Below are 16542 nucleotides of genomic sequence, written 5' to 3'. Positions count from 1 at the left end.
AGATAGTGCTAATTCTCTAGAGTCACAATCTGAACTTACTGTGCTGAGATAGATTAGTGAAAAGAGAGGCATATGTATATGTGTTATAAAACGGGTGGTCCTGTGGACTTTTAAAGTGCTTGATTTGCTCAATAACATGCAGATATTTGCCCAAAGAATGAGCGTTTTACTCCAGACATTGTACTTCGCAATTTTCTTTCTTTTTTTTTTTAAGTTCAGTAGTGGTTCTCGTCAGGGACTCTAAGTCCTCCTGCTTAGGGTGCTTTTCCTTCACACTCTGTTTCTGATTCCCAGATACCAGCTGCTACTCATGTGTTCGCCTTTGCCGAGAACGTCTCTGGTATTACCTCCGTGTGAAAACGTGTCCGCAGTTTCCCGAGAACGGAGTGTCTCAGCGTTACCTAACGCTCCCTGCTTGCACGTGTTGCCGGCCGGCGGCCTTGGCCGTATTATTTATTTAGGAACGCTTTATCAGGAGGAGAATGCTCTTTGGTAAACATGAATGGCCCGGCTCTGTCACTGGGGTTTGGCTTCTTGTTCCACGTCACCGAAACAGTGATCTTCGCCTATTTTGCTTCCATCTCGTTGGCCGACTCTCAGGGCCTTTTCCCACGGCTGGAGAATGTGGGAGCTTTCAAGACTGTGTCAGCCGTGCCAATCCAAGCAACGTGCGGGCTCCCAGCCCGGAGCACTTTTTGCCATAGCTCTGCAGCTGCCGAGAGTGTTCAGTTCTGCAGCCAGAGGGTTTGCATTCAGGATTGCCCACACAGGTCTTCACCTGCGACTTACGTCACCCTTTTGTCTGCAGGCCTCGGGAGCTGCGTCCCCGCAGACGGGCGTGACCTGCGTCCCAACGCCCCCGGCAATTCTACGAGTTTTATTTTCAGAAATCACAAGAGTTGCTTTTCTTCTCCTCCTTCTCCAAGGCTGGCCGCATCATTTACTTTAGCCGTGTGGTTGAAACCCGAGCAAGAAGGTGTAATGTAAGTAGAGGAGGGAGTGTAAGTTTTCCTCGGGTCCTCCAAAGTCAGTCGTCCTGAAGGCTACTGCAGCTCGCATTCCAGACTAGACACGGAAGGGAGCACTTTGGAATTCACGCAATTGAAGAGCAAGTCCTACGTTAGCCTTTCCTAGTCAAGCTTCTATTCCAAACGCACTTCCCTAAATTTAGTTTTGTTCTCCTTGCCATGAATGAAGTGAGCCCTCAGCACAGAATGTGCTGAAATGGTTTCATTGCAGGCGGTCGTGTTTACACCTGTCTCATGAATTTCCCGTAGTTGAGCTCAACCTTTGTCTTAGCCAGCAGAAGCCAACCAGGCTCAGTGAGCTTTAAGGCATGAGGATGAGTAATAGAAATAACTGATATTTTCAAAGTCTTGGTCTTGGTTTGTACAAATAACCTCCCCCTACTAGAGTATACACTTTTCATCAGGCAGGTAACTCTCAAGGACTGTCTTTTATTCATCCTTATTTCCCCAAGAAGAGTTGTTTATTTGAGTCGTGGAAAATGCCCAATAATATGAGTTGGATAAATGAATAACCCTCCATCTTTGAAAAGATGTAGCTTTTGGCTCTTTACTTTGTAGTGTTTTCATGTGTTAGGAACTCTATAGAGAAGCATGACAGAGTCTCAAAAGCTTTTAATCCAGTCATCTCAGTAGGCCTTCAGTGAGTTTAGAATGGAGCTTTCCTAACACCATTTCTGCCAGTTTATATAACCACCTGTTTTTCATTCTGTGATAGTCCTTAAAGCTGTTGTCTAATGTGTCTAGAGCCAATCTGGAACTTGGAATAAGTAGGACAGTTTGGAGGCACTTTTTTTTTTTTTTTTTGCTTATTTTTTTCTCTTCCTGCAGAGCTTTTGGCTTGTCCCCATGTGACGTTTTCTTTGTGTGAGAGTGTTTTCCAAATATATAAAAACTTATGGAACAAACCAGAAAAGTCTTATAATCTCATAAGCAAATAGGACTTAAATGTCTTTGGTGTTTAGTTTTAATCTGCCAAGTGAGAGTTGGCGTATTTTCATTTTTTAAAAATGGAGTGAAAATTATCACAAGTCATTATTTCTATTTCTGTGTCTCTCCTAAAAGAAAACCCTGTTTTCTTACTGTTTGAAATGTCAGTAAATCCAGCCTACTCTGTTTATGTAATTAGCGTACAAAGAGTCTTAAAAAAACTATCTCTTGACAAAAAAGACTAGGACAAGATATTTTTTCCAAGTTTTTTTCCAACGGATGTGTCTCTACCAAATTCATCTATTAGCATTATTTTGTATAAGACGGGTATTTGTTGAGGCAGTAGCACATGGTTTACAGTTTTGAAAGTTCCATGCATCAAGGTCGTTTCCATTCTCAAAACTGAAATACCTATGGGAATTGGGGAAATTTCGGGGTGTTTGCTCTAGATAAGTAAAACAAACAAAACATGGATTATCCAATTATTGTTTATCCAGGAGCAGAATAAATCCAGTTCCTAAATATTTTGCTACCTGCCTTCCTCTCACATTCATTATCTACCAAAGCTAGTATGTTTACAAGCAAACAAAATAGCAAGGAAGATAATCAATAACATATTAAGAAATGCATTTTCAGTAAGCTTGGGGAAATAAGCCTGCATTTGGTAAATACATTCCTGAGTAATGGTCAAACGCTAACTTGTAGATTGAAATTCAAGAAAAATGAATAGAGGCAAATTTTTCTTAGATTGTTTAAGACCTGGAGTCAGGAAATAAAGAGAAACTTATTCCAGTGATTTAGAAATATCTACCTGCTAAAGAGTTAAAAAAAAAATCATAGAATTTTTATAAAACCTTATTTCTCTTTTATACAGAACCTTTATGGTAACTAAACCTATTTGCCTAAAATATATACTTTCTCAACTTTTTCACCAAATATGTGTACAAAATACACTAAAATAATGGCAGTAAAACAGTGACTATTAAGTGTTCTCCAACCTTATTCTTACCTCTCAACTCAGAGAAAAAAAGCAAGTGAGAAGGGATAATTTGTGAAAAAAAAGTACTATTTAAAGAAACTTTTTAAACATCTTTAGCAATAAGTCTTGGTTGACCCAACCTTACGTTTGCCTCTTTGATGCTTCCTACTCGGTTTGATCACTAATTCTTCAGTTTTCAACAGTCTGCAATATACCAGCTATGCTTCTATCATTGGAAAGCTCATGAACTAATGGGAAGACAGAGCACTTGGTGTTATTAGCCAGGCAGCATGATGTGTTAAGTGAGCACAAAGGATGATGCCTTCAGCAACTTTGAGCAGGGGAGCGTTCCAGGGTCAGGCATAATAACCATGGGGATATCTGGGCTGAGTAGAAGGGACCCCAGGGAAGAAAGGGACTCAGACTCCTCCAGTACCTGCTGGCTTTCTCCTCCCTGAGATGTACCAACTTCTTGAGTTCTTGTCCACAAGATACAGGCTGATGACTATCTTCAATAGCTAGTTGTTTGGGGGAGATGTTGGTGGCTATTGTCACTGATATTTATTTAAACATCAGATTTGGGGGAATGATCCACTCAAGGCTACTAGCAAGCACTTATAATATTCTTTCTGCTAAAAAGTTGAATCGCTGGTCCAAAAAGTGGTAGAAAAGCATGGGGCTTAAGTTCATATCTGTTTCTGCTCAGTGGACAGAGAATGGCCAGGAATATACAATGATATAAAATGAAATTTATATTGAAGATAAGTTAATATAGAACATAAAAATATAAAAAATGTCAATACCATATGCCTATTTACAGGAATGGGAAAAGAATACTGTGATTAGGAAAGAAGTGATTTTTTTACAGATAATTTGATAACTGGCCTGACACAGGACTGAGCAATTTTAAAATTCTGTCTTATCAAAATATTATTTCACTGTGTTCTTAGAAGACTGGATGATCTTTCATCCAAGATCGTGAACATTATCTCAGTGCCTCACTTGGGCCATGTGGTCAGGGTGAGCTCGCCAGGCATCTGGCCAGCGGTGAGGAAGGAAAGACTAGAGTGAACCATTCTCTGTTTCACTACGAGAATTCATCAGAACAGTTTAGAGCCTACTGTGGACACTAAATTCTCTTTACGTTTAAAAAAAAAAAAAAAAAAAAAAAGAAGTCTTTGCACTGGTGACTCAATGCCCAGGATGTGTATCGTGCTGCTTCCTATAAAAGAAATAGCAGAGGAATTAATGAGCCAATCGGTTAAATGTTAGTTTTGCAGGATGATTCAGCCGCTTTACTTTCCACGGCGGATGTCTAATAAAAGGTGCTGAGGTTCTGGGGAATACATTATAAATAAAATTTCTATTTTTTTATTTGAATAAAAGGCTTTCTTAATTGGAATAAAGGTTGCTCTGAATCTAATGACACTCAGGCACTTATTCATAGCGCACCTTTTTGAGTGGAGTTGGTGTCAGTTATACTTGCCTAGCTACACAGTACCTTACTGTGTCTTCTGGGTGGATGCTGACCTTGTCTCTTTTCTGTTTGCTTCCTAAGGTGTATTATAGAAAAGACGGTGGATGGGCAGATTGTGTTCAAACTCACAGTGTCTGAGAAAGAGACCATGTTTTATTATCACACAGTAAATGGTTTGCAGCCTCCAATAAAAGTAATGACACTGGGGAGAATTCTCGTGAAGAAATGGATTCATCTTAGTGTGCAGGTGAGTAAAATAAAAAATATTTAACATTTGGTTAAACACAGGATCTGTCTTCCTTTCTTTCCTTTAAATGACATCTTTCCACAAGATCTGAAGCAGTGTCTTTTGAGATTTTAAGTACATGTAAAAGACAACTAAAAAAAAACCCAACATTTAAATGACCTAATGATGCATTTCTTGATAAACTAGCATTTCTACCCCACCCCTCCCGTCCGCCTCCTCCCAAATTGCTGTGAAAACTCTCACAGAAGCTCAGGAAGTGCTATCTGGAGTTGTTTTTGTTTTATTTTGTTAGTATATTTTATTTTGTTCGGAAATGTGTGAGGGCTCCTTTGGTGTGCGGAACTAATTTTACTAGTCATGGCAGTGTTAAAACCCCTGCCTGGTTTTTACAGCTGTCTTTGGCAGATAGCATCTGATGATGTGAATAAAATTTGGCTGTTGCATTAAAATGCTGACCTTAGAACTAATGAACTTTACACATCAGACAGTCAAAAGGTGTTATGTTATTACTTTAGTTGTCAACCACAGTTTGTATTAACCTTAGAAGCTGCTAAAGGCTGAGATAACTGTGAGAAGTCTGGCATTTTGTAGTTCCTAGGAACAGACACAGTTTATCTTTTTGTTTCTTCAGGGCACTGGAATGGCCCCGCGTAGCCAATAGTCACCCTTGCCTTTCATTCAAGAGGAACCGTGTCTGCCGTTCCTAGTACATGCTCTCATAGGGGCATCCAAACAGCGGGCATGCAAACCCCATTTGCACTAGATGACATTGCACCCTCATTCACTTTATGAAAATAACCTTTGATTTCTCATCCCTCCCTGAAGCAGGTGATGAGTAGGCTTCCTTAGAGGGTCTTGAGGATTGTTACTTTGGTTTTAAAATCTGTTTCAGCATAGAAATTGTTCTTGATTTAAATATGCTTAATACTTAATGTTTGTTTTGCCTGAGTATAACTGAAATTCTGCCATGTATTTGCATAGCAGTGCATGAAAAGCCTTAGGGAGAACATTAAATATAGAGAGGTCACAACGATTGATTTCTATAGGAAGGAATTGGCAAAGTGGTGTTCAGTTGGTGTGTTTTGTCTTATCTGCCCAGCTTTTAGTTAGGATGAGTTTAGCAAATGCGCCTGGCAGGGAGTAGCACTTCCATGCCACCAGGCTTGAAAGGGCCTACAGAAGGATAGTCATGTCTGATGTTGGGCCCTGTCTGTAGCACAGGATGGGTTTGGTCTGTCATAGCGCCCACCTCTCATTTGTTCAGTAGTTAGCAGAGAGGGGCCTAATTCGTTCTGTATCTTGAGGCTGTCCGCTCCACCCTCTGACCAGTGCAACAGAATGGGGGTTCTAATGTTACAAATGTGAAAATAGAAACCGCCAAAGAAAGAGAATCTGCAGGAACTGTCAAATAGATATATTCGTTGCATATTTTTGTATCAACAATGACCAAAAAAATTCATTTTACTTGCCTTTATTTTGCCTTATCTGTGAAACTGTGCCATGTTTGGCAGGCAGTGATACAGAGTAAGCTTTACAGAGAAAGTTTAAAATCAAAACGTGAAGAGGTAGCCATGACTGAATTACTTTCCCAGGAGTAAAGCATTCTTAGACTGTCTATTGAAATCAGCATTATCTTTCAGTACATGTTAAACCTGAGTCCTTTCCCAGGTTAGGTGAAATTTCATTATAAATCTTTAAATCTTCTTCTTTCGACAAAAGGTTAAAGTACTTATGATTTAATGAGACTGCTTTATTTCATAACTGTTTGGCTACCAAGAGAAAACTTGTTCTTTCCAATTTGTACACTTTTATTTATTTTTAAATAAGTTTCTTCCCCCTATTCTACATTTTACATTAAAATTACGGAGCTAAATATTCATAAAACATTAAGAAAAAAATCATGCAAATTGGTCATTCACTCATCTGTCATTTATCGATAGATTCGGGGGGTGCCCAGCATTATGAAAATCTATATCTATTCAAATAAAAATGAGAAAGCAATTATTTACTCTAAATTGGAGATCTGCGTAGAGTTTCCTTACTGGACACCGTCTGAATACATTTAAGATATTATGAAATGTTTAATAATTGACAGCATAGCCGTTTAATAAGGAATGTGCTCATTCCTGAACAGTTGTTATAAAAAGTGGGAAGGACAGAGTAGGGTAGGGAAATCTGACACTGGTCACTCTACTGCATAGTCAACAAATTCACTGGACTCAGTGTCCTTACTCGTGTACTAAGAGGATTGAACGGGATAAATAAAACAAGGCTTCCTTGAATTCTACATTAAAAAGTGAGCGGACTGCAGAGTGAGGCACCAGTTATCAAAGCATGGAAAGCTGTTGAGTTGTGTAGTGTCGTCTGGGTCGTTAGCGACAGAGTTAGCTGCTCGGCTGACATCAGGCTTGTGCTTTTTTCTGCTTCTCCATGCTGTCTAGTATTTACATAGAATCATTTTTTGGTAGATTTTATGGCCAAGATGTGAGCAAATGCAGCTTGTAACTGTTTCACTGCAAAGAATATATTTTAATATAAAATGCAGCTCGCTGTTGCATTTTTATGCAGTGTATCCAAATTCTGTTTGATTTGGGGATTAGAGACTTCCATCATTGCCAGGCATATGAGAAAGAACACATAAATGATAGTCTGTAATTAATGTGTATGCATATTTTTACTTCCCCAATATGGCCATAAATTAATTTACATGGGGTGTGTGTGTGTGTGTGTGTGTGTAAAATAAAACATACATCTTGATTCATGGAATTGGACCAGAAACCAGGATTTAACTTACAAAGGCATGGCGACATGTAATTAACAGATCTGACCTTATATGTTGCCTCAGATAGTCCACTCAGTATCAGCTTTCTATCGAAAGAATTCTACAGATAGAATCAGAATTCTAATTTCCCAAATTCAGAAAAAAATAAATGATTTTTAAATAATTAAATCACTGGGCAAAAAAAAAAAAAGATGCCAGGAAGAGCTAGGTATAACAAACACTGGGGGTCTAATTTCCTCAACAAAAATGCCCGTTGTTACAGTGATGGACCTAATAGCTTTTATTCAAGAACTAGTATTGTGAAGCTTCAACCTGTTGGAATAGGATTAGTTTTTAAATTAATAATCATTCAAGGACTTGAATCTGCCACGACTGCCAATTTAAATTCACTTTGGGGTTTAATATATTGGCTATTTCAAATTATATCAAGCTGAAAGTCATTGTCATATTTTTTTTGTACTAAAACTGGAAAAAAATCAATTCAGTCTTTTTATTATCAAACAGGGAACAGTGATAGCATTAGCAGATTTTTTTAAGCTTAGTTTCCATATTGAATCAGCACATGCTACACTTAATGTAAGAGTTCTCTTTTGATTTTTTAAAAATTTTCGTAATGCATAAAAGGATTTTATTTGAGCTCTTTGTTTTTATTTGAGCTCTTTGTTACAGATTAGTAGATAAAAAGACCTAGAAGTATTGTATATCATTTAAAAGTAAAATCTCAGAGTTTCCTGTGGAAATACTGTTTTCCTTTAAGCAGTCCCACACATTTTATAGGAAAAATAACATCAAAGAATCATTAGTATAAGACCCCTATAGTAGTTAATGCTGAAATACGGTAAAACAATTACTAAAATTTGAAGCTGATGAAATCCTATAACTATGGACACAAGAAATGATTGAGTCATGCGTTCACATTATCTATGCTATTTTGAAAGCTCCTTGATAGAGTGACAATTCAAGAGCCACAAATGACCCTAGCTACAATAATGTAAAAAGGAACAGTTCTAATCTGATACAATGAAGGAAAAAAAATACATGGGTAAATAAAGTTTTAGGGATCGATAGATAAAGGAGTTTCATAATCATAGTTTGTTCATGAAATATGTTCTTTTGATTTATGTATTCAATCCGAAAAAGAGAAATTATTGATAGTCTTGGAGAAAAAGAAAATGCAATTTAATCTACAGTCGTTAGAATAGATAAAGCAAGTCTCTCAATCTCTGGAGTATATGCCCATGTGCACACTTAATCAAGATATTACCGTGTCTCTATTGATTGAGGGAACATAAAACATCCATGCAGCCTTCAGTAAGCTCTGTGTCCTAGGATTCTCACGGGAGCACCATCTCAACCCTCACTTCAAGAAAATCTCAACCCATATTCTTTCTTTAATAATTTTCTTGCTTTTAACTGTATTTATATGTGTCTGTACGTGTTAAACATTGTTTATTTGTGCAAAGCCTTCTGTTCATATCCAGCCAATTGAATATCACCCGTTACTTGAATAGTTTTGATTAATCAAAACTAAGTAAAGATCAATAGAATTTAACGAAGCCTTTTCAGAATAATCAGTTAAAAATAGTGATGATAATAGCTGCCATTATTGAGCACTGATTATATGTACTGTATTAAATGTAGTACATGCTAAATTTTCAAATGGTTTGTGTAATCTCCGTTATAGAGATGAGAAAAATGAGCCTCAGGGACGTTAAATTACATGCCTGAATTTACGGTCACAAGTTTCTCTGAGCATTAACTGAAAAAAATAAAGTTTCAGTGAACCTAGGTCACTGTAAGATCTAAGGAGTAATTTATTTTTAAAATTCTCCATCTCCTCAAAAAAGGAAAAAAAAATTTGTAATATGCATTAATTTTTGTACATGTTTGTATAAAGTTGTAATGTAAATATTTAAAATTACTCATATTGATATAATTTGTACAAATAATTTAAATCAATATATTTTGCAACTCTATCCCTCATTGATAGAAGCGGTTTAAATACACAACAGAACGTAATTTTATGTAAAGTTCTGCTCAGTATCTCTAAAGTCTGTGGCAGTCTGAAAAGACTGTAGTGAATTAAAGGAAGAATATCCTGCTTAGCCCATCCCGGACACCTTGGCAGTAGAGAACCAACCCTCGCTGTGGTGCAAGGGCCATAGGAAGTGGGGATTCTTCCCATTTGATTATACAGACAGTTAAAACTATCCAAGTAAAAATTATTCTTTGCACATGAATTTAAAATAGAACATTTAGTCAGAAAGCAAGGCCTTAATTTTTGACATTTTACTTAAAAATGGTGAAACTCTAGGAAAGTTATGTAATTCCTAGAAATGTTAGCTACCCATTACAAATTGGATTGCTAAATTACTCTCACTGCCCAAGTGAGATATGTCTGTTTTGAACTGCAGTGATAATAGCAGATATGCTGGGAAGTGGTCCGCCTATGAGAGCTGTTTGAGAATTAAAATCAAAGGCCCTGTTGATGGAAGAAAGGTGAAAGTTAAGGCAAAAGGACTTGTTGGCAAACCGCAGATTTCTGGATTGGATATTTATGTGGATAATGGTTTCATTTGCCCAAACAAAAACATTGGAAAAGAATCAGAATTTTGATATTCAGTACATATGAGCTAGACTTCAGCTCAGGGCAATAATTTCTAACTGAAGAAATTATTAGCATTGTTAATAAACTTTTTAAAGAAATATTCTAATGCCCATTCTCCATTGTGCATTATTGGTCTGGGTGGGGCCCAAACCTTCTTCCTTCCTGCCTGCCTTCATGAATTAAAAAGTGTGTAACAAAATAAAATAATCAGAACTCAAGACAGGAAGTGATCAACTTCTGTTCAGATATGTCAGGAAGGATGCATAAAGAAGGTAGGATGTTAGTTAACTCTTGAAGGTTGGTTATGTTTTTAATAGGTGGACAAAGGAGGAAGGGAACAGGTGAACAGTGCCTGAGCGATGAAAATAGCAAAATGTGTCAGTAAAAGGAGGGATCTGAGATTTTTAGAAAGATATATATTGCGTTAAATGGAAAAGGCTGAAAAAGTGGACTAGAGGTTTATGTAGCATTATGAACTTGTCTGTTTTTTCCCTCTCGGATAACACATTTTACCTGCTCCTAATCCAGTCTACATGGAAACTGTTATAAACCACTACTACGTACACATGTATATATGTACATCAAAAGAAAAGTTTCGTTTAGCTAATGTGTGCAAAAAGGTCATCATACATCATATTACAGTATTTACCTTTTACAAGTCTGAATGTTATCAGTGTAATATTTCAAATGAAAGTTTTAAGTTCAGTAAGACCTTTTCTGGTAAACACCTCAAATTAAGATGTAAAACAAGCCATGAATAAATGAATATTTCAACTTAGAAACTGCTATTTGAGGAATGTAGCAAACTTTCCTATTAGAAAATGGCTGATCCTCAGCCAATAGATATAAAATGTGCAATATATGCAAAAGAAAATTATATGTAAATATTGTAATGCATTTACTACATATGCTACTAAAATTGAAAATTGCTGTAAAAAGAAGAAATTTTCAACATCTACTTATTTGTTTCAATAATCTCCAGTCTTGGAAATGCCAGTCTGGTAATTCATTCAAATTTGTCATGGTTAAAATTTGATGATAATGCTTTTTAAAACTTATATTAGCTAATGGAACTGTATTTACATTATATCACTTTCATCTAAAAGCCAACTATTATAAGACAGATAATATTTTTTTGAGGGTGGGCATTTTCATGCCTACGGGGCTAACTGATGCCTTTAGATTTACATGAACAATTCTCACTAAACTCAGAAAAACCAGTGTGTGTGTAACCTAAGGCAGGCATTGGCCTGTGGTATGTTATCACTGGGTAATGGAATGGAGAATATGACTTTATTCAGACATGGACTTGAATAGCTTTATTTTCTCATACTGTTTCCTTTGATGTTTCTCTAAAAGGTAACATTCAAAAATATTTCAAGCAGTTGTATTGTTCTGGAAGCATAATAAGGGCATATGGTCCAGATACCAATTTAGTTATCTAAAATCCAAAAAAAGAATAGTTATAATTTTTTTTTAAATGAAGGGAACTTTTCCAAGATTGGAAGAACTTAATAAGTTTGCTTATCTTCCAATTACCTAACTACAGTGGAGAAAAAGTACTGATATTCATAAGTTATGTATATATAATTGTATATGTACATATGTAATAAGTGTTTACATCAGAAAACAATTTTATTCTGCTTTCTAAAGATTACATGAAGTAATCCCTGAAAAACAAAATGATCTGTATTTTAGAAGTAGAAAAAAATAATTGGATCATTTTTGTTTATGCATAGTGTTTCATGGTTCTCAATCTGGAGAAGAAAGTTGGGAAGAGACAAAGCATTTGAATTTTGGGAGGAGCAGGGTGTGGCAGACAGAACCCAGCACCGAAGGAAGAGATTCCACCTATGCCAGTTTTACCATGGCTGGTTTGACCAAAAAAGTTTACATTGTGGACATACAGTACATAATTTTAAATTGTTCATTTTCTGGGATGCAAATCCCCTGTGTTATTTTAATTATTTGACCCAAATCTGTTACGTGTAGCCATTTTGAGGGTTTTGACACTTTAGGGAATTAATAGAAAGGAGTTGAGTTAATATTTGAGTTGAATAGAAGGTAGATAGAAAACAAAAACAAAGGAATGAGTGGCAAAATAGATGAATTCTGAGGGAATACACACTGGGACAAATGGTGACCATTATAATTTAATCCCTTAAAATACTAGCGGCAGTGGCAGGCAGAGAGAGCATCTCAAAGTGTGTGAGAAGAGGCTTTTACAAATATTAAAGAAAAGAAAGACCCCAGAAATTTTAAAAACTGGGGAACAATAGCTTGGATGAGTATAATATATATAGTACTTATTTATTTTTAATTAATTTTAGGTGATCGTAGATTCACAGGCACTTGTAAGAAATAATATTGAGAGATCCCATGTATTATTTACTCATCTGCCTCAATAACATCTTGAAAAACTAGAATATGAAAGCTCAAGCAGTATATTGACAATCCACCATTTTATTTAGATTTGCAGTGTGCGTGTGTGTGTGTGTGTGTGTGTGTGTCTCCATACCATTTTATCACATGTCTAGATTTGGGTATCCGTCATAGTGAAGATAAGAAACAGTTCCATCACTGAGGTCACTCTGTGTTGCCCTGTTATAACCACAGTAGAATGCTCTGCCCAGGATATATGGGTGGAGATAAGAAAGCCGAGGGGACTTACTGCCATGTTGTCCCTCAGATTCTGAGGTCCCTAAGTTTCTTGCCTCCTCCTTCCCACCTTGTTGAGAGAGGACCTTGGAGGAATAGGGCCACTCCATCTTCGTCAAAACCAGAAGTCACAGCTTAAAAATAGGACCTTGCCTATCATTTTTTAATGCTTGTTTTTGTAAACTCTTCATTATATTTAAAGCATATTGGCTAAAATGGAGAGAAGTGAGGAAAAGTTCTTCAAAAAATCAGTTGGATCTAGGAAAAAGAGGAGGGAAGAGAACACTAGTTAGATATTGCGAAGTTAATTCTGACAAGGCTAGACATGGTCTTATTTCCACATGAAAATCTGGCATAAATCACAGCAGCGTTCAGGTGCACTGACTAATTATAAAGTGCGTATGAGAAACCTATGCATGATTGTAGATTCTCTTAACATTTTTCAAGAACTGTTTTGTCACGATTATAGGCAAGGTAGGTCGAAATTGTTTCTGAACCGAATATCACACTGGATCTCTGTAGAATAACAACATAAGCCAACAAGGTGGGTCCTTTTTTGCCTGTGACTATTTCAACTGCTGCTGCTGGCAGAGAGCCATGCCTTTCATGTGGGCAAGTAGAAGATTAATTCTCAATTAGAAATATAGGCTTGATGCAAGGGCAACATTTAACTTGGCATCAGTGTGTCAGTATTTCAGCTAATTTACAGGAGCATGAACACTTCAGGGGAAAGAGAAATTGCTAATGTTTCATATTAAACATGAGGATGAAGCTAGGGGAGATAATGCAATTTGTACTCTTCTACATTTTGTTTCAATGAATTTTGGCAAGTATGTCTTTTTGAAGTAACTTTTGATGTTGAAAAGATACTTGCAAACTCTCCAGACTTGTCTCTTTCCATGTGACAATTACCATCACCCTGGTTTACATCTGATTTGTGTGTGGAGGAGTCACTATAATACAAAAGCAGTTGTCATTATTTGCAGATCTCCTGACTAGGAGTTTCTTGTGTTGCTATATGTAGTTTGATGTTCATTTGTACCATGTGTAAGTGGTTCATGTAGTGATTTAAATAATAAGCAACGCCTGATCATGTTTAAAAAAATTAGCAAGGATAAATTCTTCTATTAGTGAAAGCTTATCCACATTAGCATCTATAATTATGAGCTGTTGTTAATTTTTGTTGCCTCCGATTAGATATACTGTCCTAAATCATTAACACTCGTGCAACTGGGAATTAATGATAGATGACTTTTTAAATGTACAGTGGAAGTTTCCATGGAAAACTTATACAATAAATACACATTTTAGATACTATTTCAAACAGAGCCATAGAAAATTCATGTGGGATTTCAGATTTAGCTTAAACAAAAATGTATTAGGTTTGCTCGTTGAGCCACACGTTAAAAACCAAAGCCATATCTCTTTGCGGGTGGTCTTTGATTCAAGGCTTCCTTGCACTCTGACTCACATTTGTATGGCTTTCTGTTTCCTTAAGTCACTTTCTATTATGAACTTTTGATATATTTCTTAAACTGGTGCCATCTCATGCCTTTGTATAACAAGTGATAAAGTACTGTTCCTGTTTTTGGATTTTGAGAAATCCAGTCTACTAGTGAATATGTATATATCAGTGGAATAGTCAAAAACAGAATAAATGAAATGCCTTAAAATTATCCCAAGTTTTGATTTTGTTTGTGCTCATTTTTGTTAGTATACGTAACATTCTCAGATAAGTTAATTGTTTGGGGGCAGGAATTCATAGTCTCAGCACTATTGGCACTGTAGATGGGATCATTCCCTGAGCAGGGGCTTTCCTGTGCCCCCAGAGAAGATGTTTAGCAGCATCCTTGGCCTCAACTGATAGATAAAAGTAGCAGACCTCCCACACCTTCATCTCCCTCCATCCCAGTGACAATTCATTTATTGAGAAAAACTGCTTTGAAGTTTCATCCTTAGTTGTTTTATTTCTTTATAATTTGTACAGTATTTTTTTTTTTTTTGAGAGGTAGAAGTTGTAATGCCACACCTGTACAGAAAAGGCTGGGATTTAAGGTTAACCATATTTAAATGAGAGAAGTTTATCAAAGCATAAAGCAAAAGTAGGAACAAAAATGAAATTCTAAAATGGCTTATGCAATTTCTAAGGATGGCTAATAATTCTGAGTTGGTGATAGGTTACATTTTGACTCAAAAGGTGATATGACTTAAAATTATTAAAAATTTCTATTCAAAGTGCATAGAATTGTTAGCATCAAAAATATTATGCTCAAGAGTGAAAGAGTCTCAGCTATTCAAATATAATAGAATTTTAGTAAATAGTTGATTTAAAAAGGAGAACAACCTTGCAGAAGTCTCCAGGGTGCTGTGCAGGTGGCATAGTGTTTTGATGTAAGATTAGATAGTTTGTGTTAAAATGTCTGAATCAGTTATTAGAGCTTTAATTTGAAGCTCTAAGCCATTTGCCAAATTGACAATTGAAAGACACAATTGACAATCGATATTTGCCATTTCTATGAAACATCTGTTAGTTATCCATTCTAGTAAAGATTTTGAAATGGCAAAATGAAATCATTATCACATATGTGTATGATGCTTTTGCCATACAAGTGTTTTCATTTATTTCAAAAGTTATTTGCATACAGCAAAATTTGCTCCCTTTCTTTGTGCTCAGTTCTGTTAGTTTTTGGCAAATGCATACAATTGTGTAACTACCATTTAGTTAATGTATAGATGAGTTCTATAACCTCCAAATATTCCTTTCCCCACCCCAACCCGTATCAACCTCTGCTATGTTTTCTGTAAATATCTAGGAGTGTGATTGCTGGCTCATATGGTGGGTGCATGTTTAAATTTATCAGGAATTGCCAAACTTTTCTTAAAAGTGACGGTATCATTTTGCATTCCCATGAGCAAAATATGAAATGACCGTTGCTTTGAATCCTTACCAGCACTTACTTGATATGGTCAATTTATCTATCTGCTTATCTAGTTACCTACCTACCTGTCCTTCTACTTATCATCTATCTTAGCCATTCTTCTGACTGATATTTATTGGTACCTCATTGTGGTTTTGATTTGCATTTCTCTGATGATTAATGGCACTGAGGATCTCTGTGTTTATTTGCCTTCCCAGTATCTTCTTTAGTGAAGTGTTTGTTCAAATCTTCTCATTAAAAAAAACAAAAAACAAAAAACAAAAACAAAAACAAAACCTTCGTTTTCTTATTAGGGAGTTTTAATGGCTTTTATGTATTCTGTACACAAGCCCTTTGTCAGTTATTTGTTTTGCAAATATTCTCCCAGCCCGTAGCTTGATTCATATTCTTTCCACAATGTCTTTTTGCAGATCAGAAGTTTTCAGTTCTCCAGGTTTGGACTCCCCTCCATAATCTGTTTGCTTTGGTTCATTTTTCAGAATACTTAGGTAGTTACTTTTCGTATTTTGTCCAGGGCTTTTCGCTGTAATTGGCAGAGAGAGAGAGAGACCGAAGTGGGCTTAATCCATCATGGTCAGAATCAGAAGTCCTGTAGGATGCTTTTGAATTTTCAGTGTTTTTAAAAAATTATGTTTGATCCATTGATATTTCTGATTGAGAAAAGTAAAACATCAAAAGCCATAAGATTTTTTGACTTCAGAAATAAATGAAACGTCATGTGGGAAATAACCAGTGATCTAAAACAGAACAGCTAAACTTTAAGTTGTTAAATCTCACTTAGTGTGTTCTGACTGCAAGCTCCCAGAATGTAAATTGTTTTACTCAGGGACCTTACTGAATTCTTATTTTAAAAGGATATACGTTCACATGCACGTATGATCTTTTTAGTATTTTTAG

At 36.2% G+C, this 16542-nt stretch overlaps 1 protein-coding gene across 1 annotated transcript in view; it reads left to right on the top strand.

Annotated features, from left to right (window-relative positions):
- Positions 1 to 498: 498 nt before the first annotated feature.
- USH2A (usherin) overlaps positions 499 to 16542 on the top strand; it is a gene marked incomplete at its 3' end in the record, with an annotated part of 612524 nt that continues 596480 nt past the window's right edge. Inside the window, 2 exon segments of the mRNA XM_011366141.1 lie at positions 499 to 983; positions 4493 to 4658. Coding sequence (XP_011364443.1) covers positions 499 to 983; positions 4493 to 4658 — 651 coding nt within the window.

The sequence above is a fragment of the Pteropus vampyrus genome, unplaced genomic scaffold (assembly GCF_000151845.1).
Source record: "Pteropus vampyrus isolate Shadow unplaced genomic scaffold, Pvam_2.0 Scaffold121, whole genome shotgun sequence".
NCBI classification, from domain to species: Eukaryota; Metazoa; Chordata; class Mammalia; order Chiroptera; family Pteropodidae; genus Pteropus; species Pteropus vampyrus.
This window is presented reverse-complemented; position numbering and strand designations above follow the sequence as displayed.